An 18,909-nucleotide genomic window follows, 5' to 3' on the forward strand; every position below is an offset into this window, starting at 1 on the left:
TTCTACAATACCTGGCATTCAGAGATAAATCAGGCTCTAATCCTATTTCTACATTATTGAAAAACTGCTTCAATGAGCTATACTACCTATTCCTAATCTGACTACTACACAGTCTCTGGATTAACAGTCTAGTGGTAATTAACAAGGACATCACTTCCCCCTAGTGGTTAACAAAGAGTTTCAAACTACTTACAGTAGAAACAGACCACTCTGCCCTATTGGTCCATATGTCTCTCTTCACATCAGCATATCCTGTCATTTAGTTCCCCGCATGTACTTATGTGGTTTCTTCTTGTACATAATTATGGAATTCACCCTAAGTACTTCTTGTGGTAGCTGGTTACATGTACTTATTATGTTCTGGGTAATAGTGTTTCTTCCTAACAGATTTATTATCGCCTATCTTATACTTATGATCTATAGTTTTGTTCTCACCCACAAGAGGAAATATCTTCTCCAAACATTTTCATGATTTTAAGGTTCTCCGCTTTCAGTTGGTTTCCAGTCTTTTCAGTATTTCCTAATAGGTTTAACCATTCAGTTCTGGTATAATTACATTCTGCAGGGTTGGATGTTTGAGCAATATGGAGTGGCTAAATAGGCTGAAGCTATCTTCCCTAGATTGTCGGAGGCTGAGGCGGTGACCTTATAGAAGTTTATAAACTCAGAAGGGGCATGGATAGGGTGAATAGCCAAGGTCTTTTCCCCAGGGTAGGGGAGTCCAAAACTAGAGGACATAGGGTGAGAGGGGAAAGATTTAAAAGGGAGCTAAGGGGCAACATTTTCATGCAGAGGGTGGTGAATGTATGGAGTGAGCTGACAGAGGAAGTGTTTGAGGCTGGTACAATTGCAATGTTTAAGGAATATCTAGATGGGTACATGAATAGGAAAGATTTTGAGAGATATGGCCAAATGCTGGCAAATGAAACTAGATTAACTTCGGATATCTGGCTGGCGTGATTCGATTACTCTGTATTCAATCTGGTGAATAATTTTCCAGACTTCTACGTGATTTGACATTGTTTTTGTAATATGGACATCAGAACTATGCACATTGCACCAGGTATGTTCTCACTACTACTGATACACGTTTAACGTAACTTCACTGTTACACAATTCTATTGCTCCAAACAATGAGCCCAGTGCTTTATTTGCATCTTTTTGTGTCCTTATCAACTTTCATCATCCTTTTTTAGTGATTGTTGCATCTATCCAGAAACCCATCAAACTACCATCAGCACAACCGCACCCCCAACTGATTCACAAGCTGCAATTTTCCGAGGAGCACTTGACCTGCTCATTTTTTTTTTTCAAAATGTGATACCTCACACTCAAACATACTGAAGTTCATTTGCCAATTACCAAGTTTTTAAATTTTTAACAAAATAAAATGTTGTGTATTGGATTCCTTCCTTGTAATCATATTGACCAGTTTTGTGACATTTCCTATTACTGAAATTATGGCCAGGATTTTCAATTTGGGAGTTAAAGTATGTATTATGTATCTTAGAGACCTTCCCATATTGAGATCTGGGTGGTTCAGGTGCTGTCCTGGTGAATCTTAACAAGAAGAGGCATTTGTCTTTGATAACAATGTAGTTTATCACATGACCACCATAGGTACAAACTACATTGATTAGTTAGGTATAATTACTTAAGACTGTCAGGAGCCAGAGACTGCAAGCTCAATTTTCCAAGCAATCTCACTTCATTTTTATCGAAGGAGAGAGTTCTGAATTTCTGACAGGAGATTTTGATGAGAGATCTTTCAGAAATATGGAGTCATGCTTCCATTTTGACAGTTCTCTCAGATTGCAGAATAAAACCAAAAGAACTGTGGATGCTGTAAATGAGGAATGAAAACAAAAGTTGCTGGAAAAGGTTTTTGAGGAAAGGTCACCGGACCTGAAATGTTAACTCGGACCTTTCTTCACAGATGCTGCCAGACCTGTTGAGCTTTTCCAGCAACTTCTGTTTTTGTTCCTCTCATAGTGCAGAGTTGTCAGAGAAAGGCAAACCACGCACACCCATTCTCTTATCACGTCCGCTGTCGTATTCTGGAACTGAAAGCTTTAGAGTCATAGATAGCCACTTTGATTGTTGCTGTCAGCTGGTAACTACATCAGATAAGTGTGAGGTTAGGGTGCCAAGAGGGTAGGGAGATGGGATGCCAGGTAAGTGGCGCGTCAGCTGCAAAGGTGTCAGGGGATAGGGTGGTGAAGGAGTGAAGGGCCCAGGCATCTCTCAGGTGGTGAAGGTGGGGGACAGTTCCAGAATGCGGGAAGTGGTGCCTGGTCCAACATGGCTGAAGGGTAGTCACATTTGAGTGCTGTACGTTATCTGGGATGGTGTAATTGGGGTTTATGTGAATTAAATATATGGTCAGTTGAATAGTTAGTTTGGAGTAAGTAACTTTCCCTGAGTAGCTAACTTGCTTAATTTCATTGGAACCCCTCAGAATTCTCCACTTTATACGAAGACAGCCAAAGGTTCCAGGTGTCAACGAGTTGCCCAGTGGAATCTTCAATTTCCAGGGCAACTCCTTCACAGTTTTCTGAGGTGGATATTCACAGAACCCTCATAAACAGCTCTTCACTCATTGGAAAGCCTGGAGCTATCCAAAGTAAAGCCTTTGTTGGTTGCCCTCAGGATGTCACAGAGCAACACTAGGTGGACACAAGGTTTAGTGTTGTGCTGTCAGAGGTTGTGCTCCTGCTTGTCTGGATCAGCAGAGAAGCTGTTTTCCCAAGTAATTGCTGAGAAAAGCTCTCCCACATGTGCCATCCCCAACTACCTCTCTCAACTCCCACCCTAACATGGTGCAATTTCCATCTATCCCTGTCACTTCGCAGGACCTCCAGATCAAGCCCCAGTCATGAGTCACAGCACAGATGATGCTCTGGACAAAGGCTTCATCAACCCCAGACCGACTGCAGGCCAAGAGCAGGGATGATCCTGGCAGATAGTCTCCTCCTGCTCTTACGTTTGTATTAGGAGTCCACCCACTTTTGCACTCAACCAGTTTCCCAGTCATGTCAGTAGCTTGCCCTCAATTCTGTGGGCTTCTACCTTAGCTAGCAGTCACTTGTATGGGACTTTATCAGATGCCTTCTGGAAGTCCACAGACATGTCCCTGTCCATTACCTTAGTCACTTCTTCAAAAACGTCTTTATGATTTGTCAGGCATGACCTATCTGTCATGAATCCATGCTGGTTCTCCATGATTAACTGAACATTTTTAAGGTGTTAGATACCCCAACCTTAATTATAGACTCCAACAAATTCCCCACCATGAATGTTCGGCTAACTGGCCTGTAATTCACTGGTTTCCCTCCTTTACCCTTCTTAAAAAGTGCAGAGATATGAACAATTTTCCAATCCAAAGGGATGAATCTTGTATTTCGGGAATTCTGAAAGATTGTAGTTAGAGCATCTACAATGTGCTCCCCCACCTCCTTTAACACCCTCGAATGGAAACAGTCAGGACCTGAATATTTGTTACTCTTTAATTCTATCAATTTCCTCATTGCTGAGGTTTTGCTTACTTTTATTTATTCACTTCCTATTTCTGACCTACCATTAATTTCTTCAGGACTTCCAGCAATCTATCCTCCTTTCCTGCTGAGACAAAATAATCACTCAACATGTCTGACAAATTTCCACATAATCATTGAATAATTTCCAGAGAATAACATTTTATTATTTTTGCATGGGATATTGATGTCACCCTTTAATTGTCCTTGAAAAAGCGGTGGTAAGACACTTTGTTGAACTGTTGCAGTCCATTTAGTTTTGATTTTTCTGTCATAATTTGATACAAATGAGTGGCTTTCTGGGCCATTTTGCAGGTCTATAAAGAGTCATGTACTTTGCTGTGGGTCTGGAGTGACATGCAAGTGAGGTAAGATAAAACGGTACATTTCCCTCCCTGAAGGATATTGGTAAACCAAATGTGTCATTATGACCATCAACAACTTTTCAAATCCAGATTTTATTCATAGAATTTAAATTCCATCAGCTAGCATTGTGGAATTAACCCATTCCCCGCAAAACATGAAGCCTAGCCTTTGAATTATTGATTCATCAGCATTAATGGAACTCCACTGCCTTCCACATGATTCCCAGAGCTGGTGAAGGCAGGATTCCACCACCCCACCCACCCCCCGACTGCTCAGCTAACAAATAGGGTAACCACCTCAATGTTAAATCCCAGTCCATAAACTGGCTTCACTTCTCAGTCTGCAAGGCTGTTTATGTATTTGACATTTCCAACATCGGAACAAGTGAAAGCAGAATGAAAGCTGTCTGTAAATAGGACAGAGCAAGTTACTGCAAGCTGGGTTCATAGCCAGAGACAAATTGTTTTGTTTATCTATGAATGTAAATGATGGATAGGTATGGCTTGCTATTATCAGCCTGTTGGAACACGATAGCTGTGATTGAAAACCCCACAAAAGCATAGATTCTGCTTAAACAACCTGGTACAGTATCTCATGTCATGAACACAGTTATGCAATCGCTGTGACGCACGAAAATAAGAGTTGCTGGTAATATTGGCTAAAAATATTTGGAATTGAGAAAATCAACTAAGAGGTCAGGGAATCCTTGCTGTTTGTTAAGCTATAGTACAATAGATCTTTTTATCATATCATCACATTTATCATTCCATAGGCAGCTCACGGCCGTTGGAGGTATATGGCCCACATATTGCCAAATTCCTCTCCCTTTGTTCAAGACGAAAGGTGCCACATTGAAAAAAACTCAAAAATGAATGAGGGTGTTGCAAATTCAATGAAGATGAGCTAAGATTCCATATCAACCCCTGGTGCCAAGAATTCAATCAAGGTGAGGAATTCCAAATTTAAACATTTCTTTCAAATCTAAACCTGGCAGACTTATTTTAATATTGATGTCAGAAAGATTCAAATTATCAAAGTTATTCTTTACAAACCTATCTGTCCATATTATCACTTATCAAATTTTCCTCCCAACAGGCCACCATCCCTTGGACTAGATAAGAGGCTCTTATTCCTCATCTTGGAATCACTTTAACTAGGACAATAATTTCTGTCAGGAGTCTTTCCTTGGCCTGCTGCTGTTTACAATGCCATGCCAATGCCATGAAACCATCCCACACATCCCTCAACCTTACCCTCTATTCCATCCCATGCCACTATCCATCACCAGAAGGCATCGAGGTATGGGATTTTGCATCTGGATTGGGAAGGTGAGGTTTGGAGATGTTGGTTTAAGTGCTTGATATCTTTGGAATTACTCACAGGTTCATTTAGGTCCTTGGTGTATCCCAGAAGTAATTGAGGGAATACTTGATACCACTAATTAATGACTCAGAGGCTTGGTCACATGGATTCAGTCCAGCTAGTCATATTGAGCAATGAACAAGGACATGGTTAAAGCAAAATTAATAAATGCCAATAGTGATTGATTATATGATTCTGGTTCACAATAAGAGAAAATGGCTACAGAAAAACTAATGTCACTGATGTGATCTGAGATGACATTCATTAACAGAAACTGGGCCGTGTATTAGGTGAGCAATAAAGTCATCAATTTATTGATCAACTTTCAATTAAACAGTGTAGAATTGCTTACAAAAAAAACATAGATGTGATCAGAACAATTCAATAAGTGCCAAACGGGAAGAACTCTCCTTAGCAGTTATTTAACGAGTCTCAATGCATTATTTTTCCCTAAATGATGGGTGGTAGTAATTGGCTAACTCTCGGTCACACACTCACACTGCACTGGGCCAGTTGATAGTGGGACAGTGTGCACAGCTGATGTGGAGAAGCAAATCATCTGAAGTCTCACCTCCTGTGGGGATAGAATAGAGGGGTCCAATCCTAAATAAGCATCTGAAGAAGACAACCGAAGAGCAGCATAAACAAATAACAGGGCATAGAACAACGATCACCACCCATTCCTTCCACATTTTTTCACTGAACCTTTGCTTCCAATGGCTGCTGTGTTGAGGCTACAGTGACTGGACTTTCCACAGCAAGGACCATTTTGTGAACTTTTTGGTAATGCCACATTAGCTCTCAAATGATACTCATTGAAAAAGAGGGTTCTTGTTCTTTTGTATGTTCTTTTCTGAGCTGCTTGCCTATAGAAACTCCTAATGACCACTTAGGCAGAAAGCTATTGCCTTTTCACTTTTCATGCATTTCCAGACCTTCTATGTATTTTCTGTTCTGATACATTCCCTTTCTATAAATCTGGAGACTGAGACAATTTGCACAGCAGGCTTGACTGGCACGTAATACCAATTTCAGGAGGAATGCTTCCAATAAGACAAGGTACAACCAAAATCCTTGTTCAACTTCCACCCATGGTACAAGGGCCCTAATCTCACAATTCACTTCCACCAAGACATTGGTAAAAGAGCAGGGATTTTCAAATTTCCATACTGGGGAAATAAAGTTTGAAGTTTCCATTTCAACTGTCTTTCTCCCCACTCCTGTTCTTTTGTAGCTAAAGTCCTAGACTGAGGGAATCAGGCATTAAGTGTGGCAGGCAGGTTGCTCACTCTTTGCACTAGAATTCCTATTTTAGTAGTGAAGTTAAAAGTAACATCAGTTTGAAGACTGCCAGGGAACATTTACCTTGCTGCTCATCATATGAGCATTAACATGAAAGACAATACATAGATGAGGACATACACAAAGTACAGAAAACTTTTGTTGTCATAACATGTTTTTCCTTATATATGAACAATATATGATAACATCTTCTTTAATCGGAATGAGGTTGTCTTGTGTTCACACCAAGCATTTCAATCGATTCATCTTGGATTAGTGTCGAGATCTTGAATCGTCATATTCCTGGAATTAACAGAATGAAGAAATGTTCATTTTCAGATGGACTGAGTTCGGTCCAAGTTAAAGTTTTATTGTTGTTGATAGTCATTATTGAGAGATAATTCTCTGATCCAAAGTCTGAGCTTATACTCACATTTAGAGATTCCTCCATCCATGATTCCCTTGATGACATTTTCAGCTGCATTGAAATATTAAGATATTTAGCACAGGGAATCACTTTTCTCAAACTTTAAAATGATTTCCAAACAAAAGATACAAATAACTTAACGTAGAATGAGAGTAAATTTCCTCTGTTACAGATATGTGATTGTAACTCAGTGTCTAGGTGAATGGTTGTATAGAACACAACAGTTGTATTTCTACTACACTAATGTAATGAAAGTCCCAAAGTTCATTCACGGTACAACAAAGTATGACACCAAGATACCTTAGGAAATAGTAAGGTAAGTGACCAGAAGTTGGGTTAAAGAGGTACATTTTAAGGATTAAAGGATAAAAATTAGGTCAACAAATCGAGAGGGTTAGGGAAGGAATTCAAAAGCTTAAGGCCAAGGCAACTGAAAGGACAGCTGCAAATGCTCAAGTGATTAAAACTGGGAATGCACAACAGATATCTTGGAGGTTTGTAGCGCTTGAGGTGATTACAACATGATTAGAACGCTAGCATATAGTGTATTTGCCAGATCAATGAACTGGAATGATATGGCCTGCGATGGCTTAGTGTTTCAAAAGGCCAGTTCTCTGCAAGCATGTTTTTTAACTGTCACAAGTCCTAGAGATGACAGTGGGAACACCGTATTTGTAATAGTCATCTATTCAGAATGATGTAGCAAGTCATTTCTATCGGGGAATCTTCCAGTTTAGCTTTGCTCCCCTGAAACATTGACTTTGAATTTGTGGTGGTGGAACATTGTGCAAATTCTTAATGATGATGGCGTCAACCCCTCCCTCCCTTCCTCTATAAACTCTACCATCTTCACAACTCTCTGAGATATCTGTTCTCCAATTTTGACTTCTTACATTTTCCTTATTTTGGTCACTACTTAGTTTCAGCAGTTCCTTCATCTGTGAAGGTCATATGTTCTGGAACTCCTTTTCTAAAAATGCTCCTTCTATCTTCCCTGCTTCGATATAGGCTGTTGTTATATGGGTTCATTTGCTTTAGCCTCCTACTATGGTTGCTTTTGCTTTAGCGTTGAGCAACAAACATATTGGGACCAACTTGTATTTCGAGTGGACAGATAAAAGGTGGTGCAGACTAAACTGTAATCCTTGCTGTGAGGCCCATGTCATTTTGAGAGTTGTGCCATATCTGTAGAGAATAGACAACTTTGGATACTGAGCCAGCACCTAGGCAGCACCAGCTAAGGGCTTGAGAGTTATGGGAGTGGGTGGGGAGGAATGAGGGTGAAATAGATGATCCTCTATGCAGCTGAGCTGTAAGATCAGACTGAAAGGGAAGAAGAGGAAATTCAGGGGAGGAGGTTTTGCCTTATGAATAGTTGGTACGCAGCATTTTTTGGCCAGGAAGATAATTTATGTTCATCCTAGTCTGGCAGAAATCATCATATGGTGATTTTATCATGTTGCCAGTATGTCTGCAGCAAATCTTTAAGATCCTCTGATTGATTAATCTGAGCCTATTACCAATACATGCAGAATGTGAAAGAACGATATAGTCTGTTGGTATTTCTAAATTGCAGTGGCGAATGAAAAAAGGGACGGAGGTGTCTGAAATGCGTGTTATATTTCGGCTCATGACTGGAACACTGAGGCTTCCCCATGAATATCAGCTGTTAGGGGCAGGCAGTCTGCTCACCACTACAGGTTTCTGAGCGTAATTTCTCCCCAATTCAATCCATTGCTCACACTGTAAACTAACACGTAGCAATTGTGAGTTCCATTTAACAATTGCACAGGAACTGGAAAATAGACCACACAGCAAATGCACCAAATCACGCCAACATTTAAATTTAAAAAAACACTTTGCACTCATCATGAAATTATCATCTGCTTAAACAAAGGGAAAGAGTTAGGAATAGTAAACAGGGATATCAATAGTATCAGCTGTGCTTGGTTAACTGCATAGAATTCTTTGAAAATCTAACATGTGTGTTAGATGGGGGAATTGGACTATGGAGTATGTACAGATTTTGGGAAAGTCTTTGATAAAGCTTCACAGAACACAATATCAGAAAATATTATGGAATGGAGGGGTGGGAGGATTACATTTTGGATCTGGGCACCACTTTTATTTGTTCTGCAATGTAATGCCCTTCATTTTTGTTGTACTTATGGTGGTGGGAGAACAACAGACCAAGATCACGTGATTAAATAAAAAAACTTCTGAAGATTGACAGCTTACCTCTTCACTGCTGTTAGTTAATTCCGATGATCCTCCATTATGACTGACTCTTGCTGATGGTTTTCTGTGGCCTTTTCTGCCTTTCGTGGGTTTGCTGTGAGGTTTCCCTCCTTGAGAAATGTCACTATGCTCTCTGTTACCTCTGTATATATCACTTTCACTCCTCAGCCTCTCCGGTGAGTCTCTGTTACCCCTGGCCCTTTTGAACCCATGACATTCAACATCAACATCGAGTACCTCATCAGCTAAGTATTTAACACGACTCCTGCATGTAGCTGTCTCCTGCAGAAACAAAAGCCACATTAGGGGTGAGCACTGCTGTGTGTGGTTTCCAACTCCTGAAACTTCATATCTGCTGCTGCACCGATACGACCTTGAGAAACAGATTCTGAGCCAATGGTCCTTTATTTGGACCGGTACTTTGCAAAATGACAGTGACTTTCTCTTGGATTTCTGAGACATTGTTGTGAAATCAAATTGCAGGTGTCAGGAGCAAACCTCGGTGGAGAAAGCCAATGGGAAGGTACAAAAAATGATGTTTGAGATTTCCCTCTTCTTAAGTGCCCTGAGTTTTACTCCAGTTCATACCTTTTCCAGTTAGCATAATTTTCAGGCTGTGTCAGGGAATTGCTATCTAGCACTTTGTGAAGCTTCACGATTAGGATTGACAGAATGGGTCTTCTCTTCTCCCGTTGCTCTCAGCATGTTTGGGTTAGATTCATTAGTCACAGTGTTAAGCCTGTCCACTGGCTGGAGAACTGGAGTTGGTCAGATGTGCCACAGTGGGGTGCTAAGTTTGGAGGGCAGTGGGGAGTCCTCCTATGGAGTTGGTACTTGCCACCATAGATCACAGGGTGCCTGAGCTGAAGATAGTCTCTGACTCTAGCTGGAGGGCAGGTCTACCAGGGTGGCCTGCCCACAACATTTTGCCATACCTGCAAGGGGATGCCTCTCATGAGGTTTCAGTTGACTATTCCGAATCTTCCTGGGGAAAGTTGGGAAGTTGACAGGCTCTCCACTGCGCACATTTGTACATGATTAAATGATGCCACCCATCCCTCAGCCTCAAATCATAGAACCCCAATGGTACAGAGAGAATTTGAAACTGACCATCCAGACAGCATCCCACCTTCTCCCCTTATCCCAACATTTTCCATAGACAACCCATCAACCAGCACACCTCTGGACACTGTGGGGCAATTTAACATGGCCAATTCACCTAACCTGCACGTCTTTGGGCCGGAGCACTCAGAGGAAACTCGGACAGAACAAGGGAAAAATATGCAAACTCCACGCAGTCACCCAATGGTGGAATTGAAGCTGGCTTCCTGGTGCTGTGAGGCAGCAGTGCTGACCACTTTATCATCATACTGCCCCACCACACCCCATCCCACCCCACAATCCCCTCCCCACCCCCATGCTTCCATAGCATTTAATTCCACTCTCTGTTTTCATGCTGACCTGAGACTCCCTGTTAGCACAAAGATGTATCCCCTGACCCTGGGCAAATATCTGGCCTCCAAGCTACTGATATCATCCTGCTGTGCATTGACCAGACTGTCTTTTGGGAGGGGAGAAATCAGGATTACCAAACCTGCAACACCAGACTTTGGAGATTTGTTGCGCAGTGTGATTCTGCTGCTGCTTTGCTGTTCCTCAAAGTTTGTCTCTAACACGCCAGGGCCTCAATTGACAATTTGCCCTTAAAAATATTTCCCTTGCTTCCAGTGATCATTAGCAAATGATGGACATCAGTAGATGAATAACTTGGAGAGGAGATACTGGGAAAGGAGGACAGGGAGGTTCCCTGCCTTGTGTTGTTCCTCCACTCATTTCAGTTCCACTCAGAAATTGTTGGAATAAAAATTGAAAATTGGTGCCTTCCAGTGTACACATAGAGGTGTGAGGGTGAGGGTGCTCTGACATTCCATACATAACATTTGACTCCTCAACATGAACTGTCATTCTCTCCTGGTCTTGCAGAGCTCTGTTGGCTTCTCTGCTGTCTTCTGGCTATTGGTTCATTGGTGTCAGCAATTATCAAGAGTCCCAGAGTGGGTCTAAGCCCCAACAACATCACTGACATAAATGAGAGCCAGGAAAGAGTTAACTGGATCAGTCCTCCAGTGCTCTTCAGTGATGCGTTCTATTTTTACAGTGCCAGAAAAAGGAGTAAAAATATTGACATTAGAACAAAATTGGAGATTTTCCCATGAAAACTACATCAGTGAGCACAAAACATAGATTCATGGCACCCATGATGCTACCTAATGTGGCCTCTTGGTGTTGAAACTGCAATAATTGCATGGATGTTTAACCTTGTCGTGAAATAGAATAATGAGCCATAATTTCCAGTAATGTGCAGACAAAGCCCAAATATGAGAACTAGAATAGATTCAAATTCATAAGAATTGTCCCACATGCTTAACAACTCAAAGAATTCACAAAGTACAACTCCTGTTAACTCTGAGCATTGAAATACACCATCAACAGTAAATGGCGTTATTTCTGAAAGGAACATTCTTCTGCCTCGCCAGCACACCCAATGAGGATAAGTTTGTTTGCAGTTGCCTCCCCTCATTCACTGTAACCCACACACTTTAGAGAAATAGAAGTCCTCTGTAGGAGGCAACAGATAACCATTTCAAACTTTGAATACATCTTGGTCACAGTGCTCAGAACAGCCAACGCAACTTCACACGGAGCTGAACACTATATAACAGCCCTGACTTTGGTGTGACAAGGCTCTACTGAATGAGACCATTTATTCACTCTATAATGAAGAAAATATGCTGCTGATCTTGGAAAGTGAACCCATATGACCCCCTGGTTTAAAAAATAAACGTCTGGTAAATGAGGCTTGCACTCACAAACAAAGTGTTTGTCATCGTTTGGTGTATATTTCACAGCAATCCACTCACGTTAACAGGGGCAGTGAAGAAATGAAGGCAGAAATGTTTGTCTGTCATGAGCTCAGTACTTACAGCAATCTTTGTGGGCCGGAAACTGCAGCTAGAATCATCAAACTCCAGCCCAGAATTTTTGGAGCAGACGGTTTCTTTCACGGAAAATGCTAAGTCCACATTGTAGGAGAACTTTCCTGTGGGAGAAAGCTAGATGAAGGAATAGATGTTAGTTACATGCCCTCAAGAAATGTAATTGATTATGCTCTGAGATTGATCAGTTAATGGTATAAATATATACTTATACAGATAAATACTGATAATGTCAATAAAGGGAACAAGTGGATCTGGCATAATTAAATTTCTGGAAGACTTTGGAAAAAGTCACACACATGAGATTAATAAACAAAATCAAAATGCATGGAATGGGGCAATATAACAGCACGGACTGAGGATTGGTTAACAGGCAGACAGCAAGGATAAATGGATTATCCTCAGGTTGGCAGGCTGTGACAAATAAGATGCCACAAGGATCAGTGCTCAGATCCTATCAACTTTTCATCAATTTGTATCAATGATTTAGATGTGGGAACCAATTGTACTATTTCCAAGTTTGCAGATTATTACAGGGTATGGGAATGTGAGATTTATGGAGGATTCAAAGAGGCTTCAAGCAGACTGAGTTGGAATATATAGCAGATGGAATGTAATGTGGATGAGTGTGAGGCTATCCACTTTTATAGGTGGGAGGGAGACTCAGCGTATTTCTTAAATGGTGAGAAATTGGGCAATGTTGATGTGCTAAGGTGACTTGTTCGTAAGTCACTGAAAGCTGACATGCATGTGCAGCAAGCAGTTGAGAGAGCATGCAGTGTGTTAGCCTTTATTGCAATTGCTTCAGTTGTACAGAAGACTGGTAAGACTGAACCAGCAGTATTGTGTACAATTCTGGGCCCCTTAACCAAGGAAGTACACTCTCACCATGATTTTACTGCTCCTCGGATGCGCCTGAACTGCTGTGCTGTGCTTTTCCAGCACCACTCTAATCTAGACTCTTACCATTGAGGCAGTGCAGTGGATGATCTGCAGACTGATGCCTGGTATGGTGGATTCTCCTTTGAGGATAGATTGAAGAGACAGGGCCTGAATTCTCTAGAATTTAGAATAATTTTTGGGTAACAAGGGCTCCAAGGATCGTGCAAAAGTATGTGTGTGAAGTAGATGATCAGCCATGATTCAGACTGGGGAAGCAGACTCAAGGGGCTGAACGGCCTACTCCAGCTCCTAGCCTCCTATGTCATTCCTGCAACACAGGAGGTTTCCTGCTCCCTGAATACCCGGCTCTCCATCAGATGAATGGTTACGTCAGGGCCTTGTTGATGGATTTCCTTCAGGTGATTCATGGTGAGTGTTGGTGCCCTCAAAAAACTATCATGGCAGGCAACAACAGAGGATCCTCACCCAGCTCATCTCTCTGGCCAGGAGTCATTTGGACAGATTCCCAGCTCTACTGCCCTTGGGTCACTGAAGTACAATATGACTGACACATAGTGTACATTATTAAAAATCTGTTAAAGCTATACATACTGAGAACTGAACTGTGACAAATTAGCTGATCATGAGGAAGAATTTTTGCATCCAGAGAGTGGTGAATTTCCAGAATTCTCTGCCCAAGAGGATTGTGGCACCTCAGCTGTTCAATATGCTCGAGGCCTAGACCAATAAATTTCAACAAAGTAAAAATATCAAAGACTATGTGGGTAGTGCATGAAAATAGTGTTGAAGTTGATCAGCCATGATCTAGAATTGTGCAGCAGGCTTGACAGGCTGAATAGCCCACTTCTGCTTCAGTTTATTATGTCGTTATGAATGTTGGGAGGTGGTGTACAATGCAGAACAGTATCCTTCTGCTTGAATTCTCATTGAGGTCTTAATAATATTACAATATGTGCATGTCATGTTTGCCATGCTGAGTCTTCATTCATGCCTTTGTTATCTCTAGGCTTGGCTATTTCTAATGCTGTGTCCTAGCAGCCGCACACTATAAACTTTGCGTTCATCTCAAATTCTACCACCTCTGGTGCATTCACCCATCATTCTGTGCTTACTGACCTACATTAGTGAAGTAAGTTTTTAATTGTCATCCTTGTTTACAAATCCCTCCAGGTCCCTATCTCTGCAATCTCTTCCAACCCTGTAACCCTCCGTGATATCTAATTCTGTTTTCATCAACTCCCACAATTATAAATCTTCAACATTTGCAGCAGCCCCTTAAGCTTCCTGAGTCCTAAATTCTGGAATTCTCTTAATCCTCTCTACCTCTTTATCTCTCTTCCCTTTCTTAGGACGATTTGGAAAGGGGGACATACAGTGAGATCTGGGTGTCCTTGTGAACTTGTTGCTGAAAGAAGCATGTGGGTGCAGCAGGCGATGGAGAAGGCAAAGTTGACTTTCATACACAGAGGATTTAAGTACAGAGGCAAGGATGATTTGCTGCAATTGCGCAGGGCCTTGTGAGACTACATCTGGAACGTTGTATGCAGTTTTGATCTCTTTATCTGAAGGAGGATGTCCTGGCTATAGAAGAAGTGCAACAAAAATTTACCAGACTGATTCTTGGGATGGAATGTATGAAGAGAGACTGGGATTGGTTAGGCCTATATGAACTATACTTCAGAAGCATGAGAGGGAATCTCATAAAAACCTGTGCAATTCTGACAGGACGAGACAGACAAACACAGAAAGGATGCACATGATGACCAGGGTGTCCAGAACCAGGGGTCACAGTCTAAGGATATTAATAGGTCATTTGGGACTGCAAGGATGAGACATATCTTCATTGGTGAATGGTGAGCCTTTCTCTGTCAAGTGGTTGAGGCCAAATTATTGAATGCATTAAGAAGAAAATCGATGCAGTCCTTAGTGATAAAGAGCTCAATATGTTTGGAGAGCAAAAGGGAACAGGGTACTGATTTGGGTGGTCAACTATAATTATATTGAATGGTGAAGCAGGCTCGAAGGGTTAAATGGCCAATTCCTGCCCCTATACGCCATTGTTTTTATGTTTAAGGTGCTGTCTTAAAATATGCCATTGTGACCAAAGATTTAATTATCTGTCCTAAATATCTCAACATATCTAAATATCATATCATAATCTTAGGGCTGAACAGGCTCTTTGTGGTACCTCAGCTGCTTGCTGCATCACATTGCTGGTTAGGAGGAGTGACCAATGGACTCCTCTGGTTGGGGTACCCATTCCATCTTCAAACTGAATACTCTGCCCCCACCTCACCTGCATTAGACCTTCCAAAGGTCACCTCAGTCAGAAAACAGTTTGCTCCATGGTCACGAAGAGATTAATAGGGATGCAGTGAATAGTGATAATGCAGATTGTAATTAAGAGGTTGCAATTGGTGAGGGGTGTGTGTGTTCGGCAGTTGTAGTTGGTTGGTTGTATGAGTGGACGGTGACGGAGTGGGGACTGGGTATAATGGGGGTGTAGGTTGAGTGTGATGGGAGAGGGTTGGATATGATAGGGTAGGGATTGGGTGTAATGGAATGGACATTGTTGTCTTTGAGTTGGGATATATGTGTGTGTGCTCTTCTCAGGAGGCGGTGGCCTGCTGAGGACAGTGTGCCACAATATTCCAATGGAGACTCTGAAATGCCCAGGGAAAGATGACTTGAATAGCAGCGGGGTGTTATAATCTGCCCAGGGAGTCCATTCGTTCGAGAAACTTTGCATTAATGAACCTCCTACCTGAGGAGCTTCCCTCAGCTTCGAGCACGAGCCTCAGGAAGTAGAGTAACAGTGTGGGATCCGGGTGTGATCAACTAGATTTCAGGGATCCATCAATCAGAGGGATTTAAAACTCCAACCTCTAATCCCTATTTATTTGCAGAATGTTAAAAAGTAAAAGCTAGAAACCAGTGATGATCTCTCAAACATACAGCTTGCGAGCAATTTCAGTCTCACTCGCAAGGGTTAATCTCATTTCCCGACTTCGATTTCAAAATTGAATTTTGAATTACGATATAAACCCCCGAACTGCGATCGCCATCAGTCTAAGTGTCATGTAACAGTCTGCATTTGTTTAATAATCCGGATGGAACTGCACTCAGTAATATTCCTGTCGAGTTTACAGAGTGGAACAGACTGAGACCAGCACACACTTACATCTGTCACTGTGCTGCTGATGCTACGGCAAAGATGACTGATTTCACTTATTTCATTCAGCTTCATAACAGCTGCCCGCAGAGCGTCCTCAGGGTTTGGTACTCCTGTGAAGGAGAAAAGAAAATTGTGTAAAATATCCTGTTGCTGCTCAGTTTTCGACTAAGCAAGTCATTAATAGCTGAACTGCCACGTTTTGAACTCTTCAGCGAATTATTTTCCAACCTCGGTGATATCTGAGGGAGTGAACCTCATTGGCAATAACTCGTTGCTTGATGAGGAGCCACTCTCTCTCTGGGACCTACCTGAGCAGTGGAGAATCTGCACTGCAGCAATGGTGAGGAGGAAGGCTTTCATTCTGCCTCTTGTGTGATCAGCTGGCTGCTTTCTCAGAGTAAAGGAGCTGCTTCTCTCTCTTGCTCTGCCCTTTCCCTGCTGCGTTCAGTCTTTATATCCTGTGCCTCCACCACAATCAAACACTGACTCATATTTACTCAGTTTGGTCCTGGGCAGGGGAAGCTGCTGACAAGTGGCTGTAATATGATTAAGGTTTCTTCCATTATAGCCAGATGTGCAGTTCTAAGAATGGAACATTCAGTTGCTAAACTTTCAGTCCAGAGAATTGCCTCGCCAAACGTGGGAGTAACAGGAGTATGAACTTCAATCACGTTTCGTTCTAATTCAGGCTTTAAATGATTTTAGTTTCTTCGTTCAAGTTGCCTTTTCAGTTGGAAAAAAAAGGGGACTCTTTGCATTTGATTTTCGCTTCCCAGTCACAATATCTCCTGGAGTTAAATACTTTCCTCCAACTCTACTGCTCTCGCCTGCCACATGATCTCATTTAGTGAGTGATGTGAATAGTGGAAAGGTTTTGGGCAGGAGCTCAGACCTTTTAAATAATCCAGCTGGTTTTGGAAGAAACGCATTATTTCTGTTATGAATCATCCCAAGATCCTTTTACGTTGTGTCTCCATTTCCCAATTTCCACTCTTGGCTTGTGAGGATAATAGGAATGCCTATGACTTCGTGTTGTCTAGATTTTAGGTGAAATGGCTGTTACTCCACTAAAAAACAGGGCTGTGACGCAGAGCAACTCCATCTGCTGACCAGTCTCTCGCCAGATACAAGGCTATCTTCAAGAGGGCAGCATGGTTAAATTGATGCTGCATTCATGTATCTACCAATTCCAGATTAAACTAATTTAGATCTCTTATTCAGTGGCCTGGATGAACCCAAGTGAACACTTAAAGTGTAAAGCCAGATGTTTACTGGAAAGGTAACAGGGAAATTATGGTTATGTGGACAGACTGGAGAATCTGGCCTTGCTTTCTGGAGAGGAAAGAAGCCTGAAAGGTGATTTGATCAAGGTGTTTAAAATGATGGAGGATTTGTGAAAAGGATATGCAAATAAATTGCTTCCATTGGCTGGAAGTTCATTATCCAGAGATATCAGTTGAAAGTTATCAGCCAAAGAATGACGAGCAACATGAAGAAAAATTAATTTTAATCCAATGAATTGTTAGAAATTGGAATGCATGCCTCACAGGGCAATGGACACAGATTCATTTGTCATCTTCAATACGGAATGAGATAAAGACTTGAAGGAGAAACACATTCAGGGATATGGGGAATGGACTTGATGGGCTGAATCCCCTCCTTCAGTGTTATCCGTACCAGATTCTGGATTGATTGTAAATGAATCTAACTGCAGGGGGAGTCAGCATCCTAACATTAACCTGAACTTAGACCACTGAGCTGTGGAAAATATGGAGAAATGCAACTGGGACATTGATTTCCTGGACTCTCCCCTCATTCCATCATGTAACATGCATTCTACACACCTTAAAAACATCTTTGTTGGGCAGCCCCTCTAATTCTCCTGTGTCGACTTGCTTTCTAATTCCCCTTTCTGAGGAGTCCTGTAGGGAACTGTGCCAAAGATAGAATGTAACTTACTGTTACAATCTTGTGGGTAATTGTGATAGCCATTCAGAACTCTGAGAAAAGTCAGCCAAGGACCATGCATGATAGAAATCTCATACGAAGTATGAGGTCACATACCTCCAGGCCAAAGAACGTTAGTCAACAAAGGAATAATTATACTATGAAAAAAAACATTACAAACATTGGCAAGTGGGCAAATGGGGAATGGTTACAAAGTATATGTAATTAACAATGCTTGACTACAAGAACAATCCTAGAAGCAGATGTAACTTGAATCATAGTATCCAAGAGTACAGAAGTCAAGCTTTCAGTCTGTTCACCACTCCTATTTTGTTCCCTTCTCCCACTGGACTTTTAATTTTCCAACATTTACTTTTGGACATTTAGCAACAAGATATCAAAGATATCAAACAAGAAACAAAACAATGAAGGAGCAATGCTCCGAAAGCTAGTGCTTCTAATTAAACCTTTTGGATTATAACCTGGAGTTGTGTGACTTTTAACTTTGTACATCCCAGTCCAACACTGGCATCTCCAAATCATGAGTGCAGAGGGAGCATTGCACCTTGGATAGCTGGCACTGAGGGAGACCAGCACTATTGTAAGGTCAATACTGAGGGAGCACTGCATTTTCAGAGTGTCAGTACTAAGGGAGCTCTGCATTGTCAGTTGGTCACTACT

The 18,909-nt window shown here is 41.7% G+C and overlaps 1 protein-coding gene across 1 annotated transcript; it reads right to left on the reverse strand.

The window, feature by feature from the left end:
- Positions 1-5,547: 5,547 nt before the first annotated feature.
- On the reverse strand, positions 5,548-17,068 carry LOC122551347 (secreted phosphoprotein 24). The gene is made up of 6 exons (XM_043693092.2): positions 16,590-17,068; positions 16,288-16,391; positions 12,192-12,320; positions 9,208-9,489; positions 6,976-7,020; positions 5,548-6,845 (listed from the first exon to the last, which is right to left on the reverse strand). Exons 1-6 carry the CDS (start codon positions 16,639-16,641, stop codon positions 6,816-6,818), a joined length of 642 nt encoding a protein of 213 aa, XP_043549027.1. The 5' UTR covers positions 16,642-17,068; the 3' UTR covers positions 5,548-6,815.
- Positions 17,069-18,909: the final 1,841 nt, after the last annotated feature.

This window comes from Chiloscyllium plagiosum, unplaced genomic scaffold, assembly GCF_037043375.1.
Source record: "Chiloscyllium plagiosum isolate Xiang-an unplaced genomic scaffold, Cpla_swu_hap1 HiC_scaffold_7, whole genome shotgun sequence".
Taxonomy (NCBI): domain Eukaryota; kingdom Metazoa; phylum Chordata; class Chondrichthyes; order Orectolobiformes; family Hemiscylliidae; genus Chiloscyllium; species Chiloscyllium plagiosum.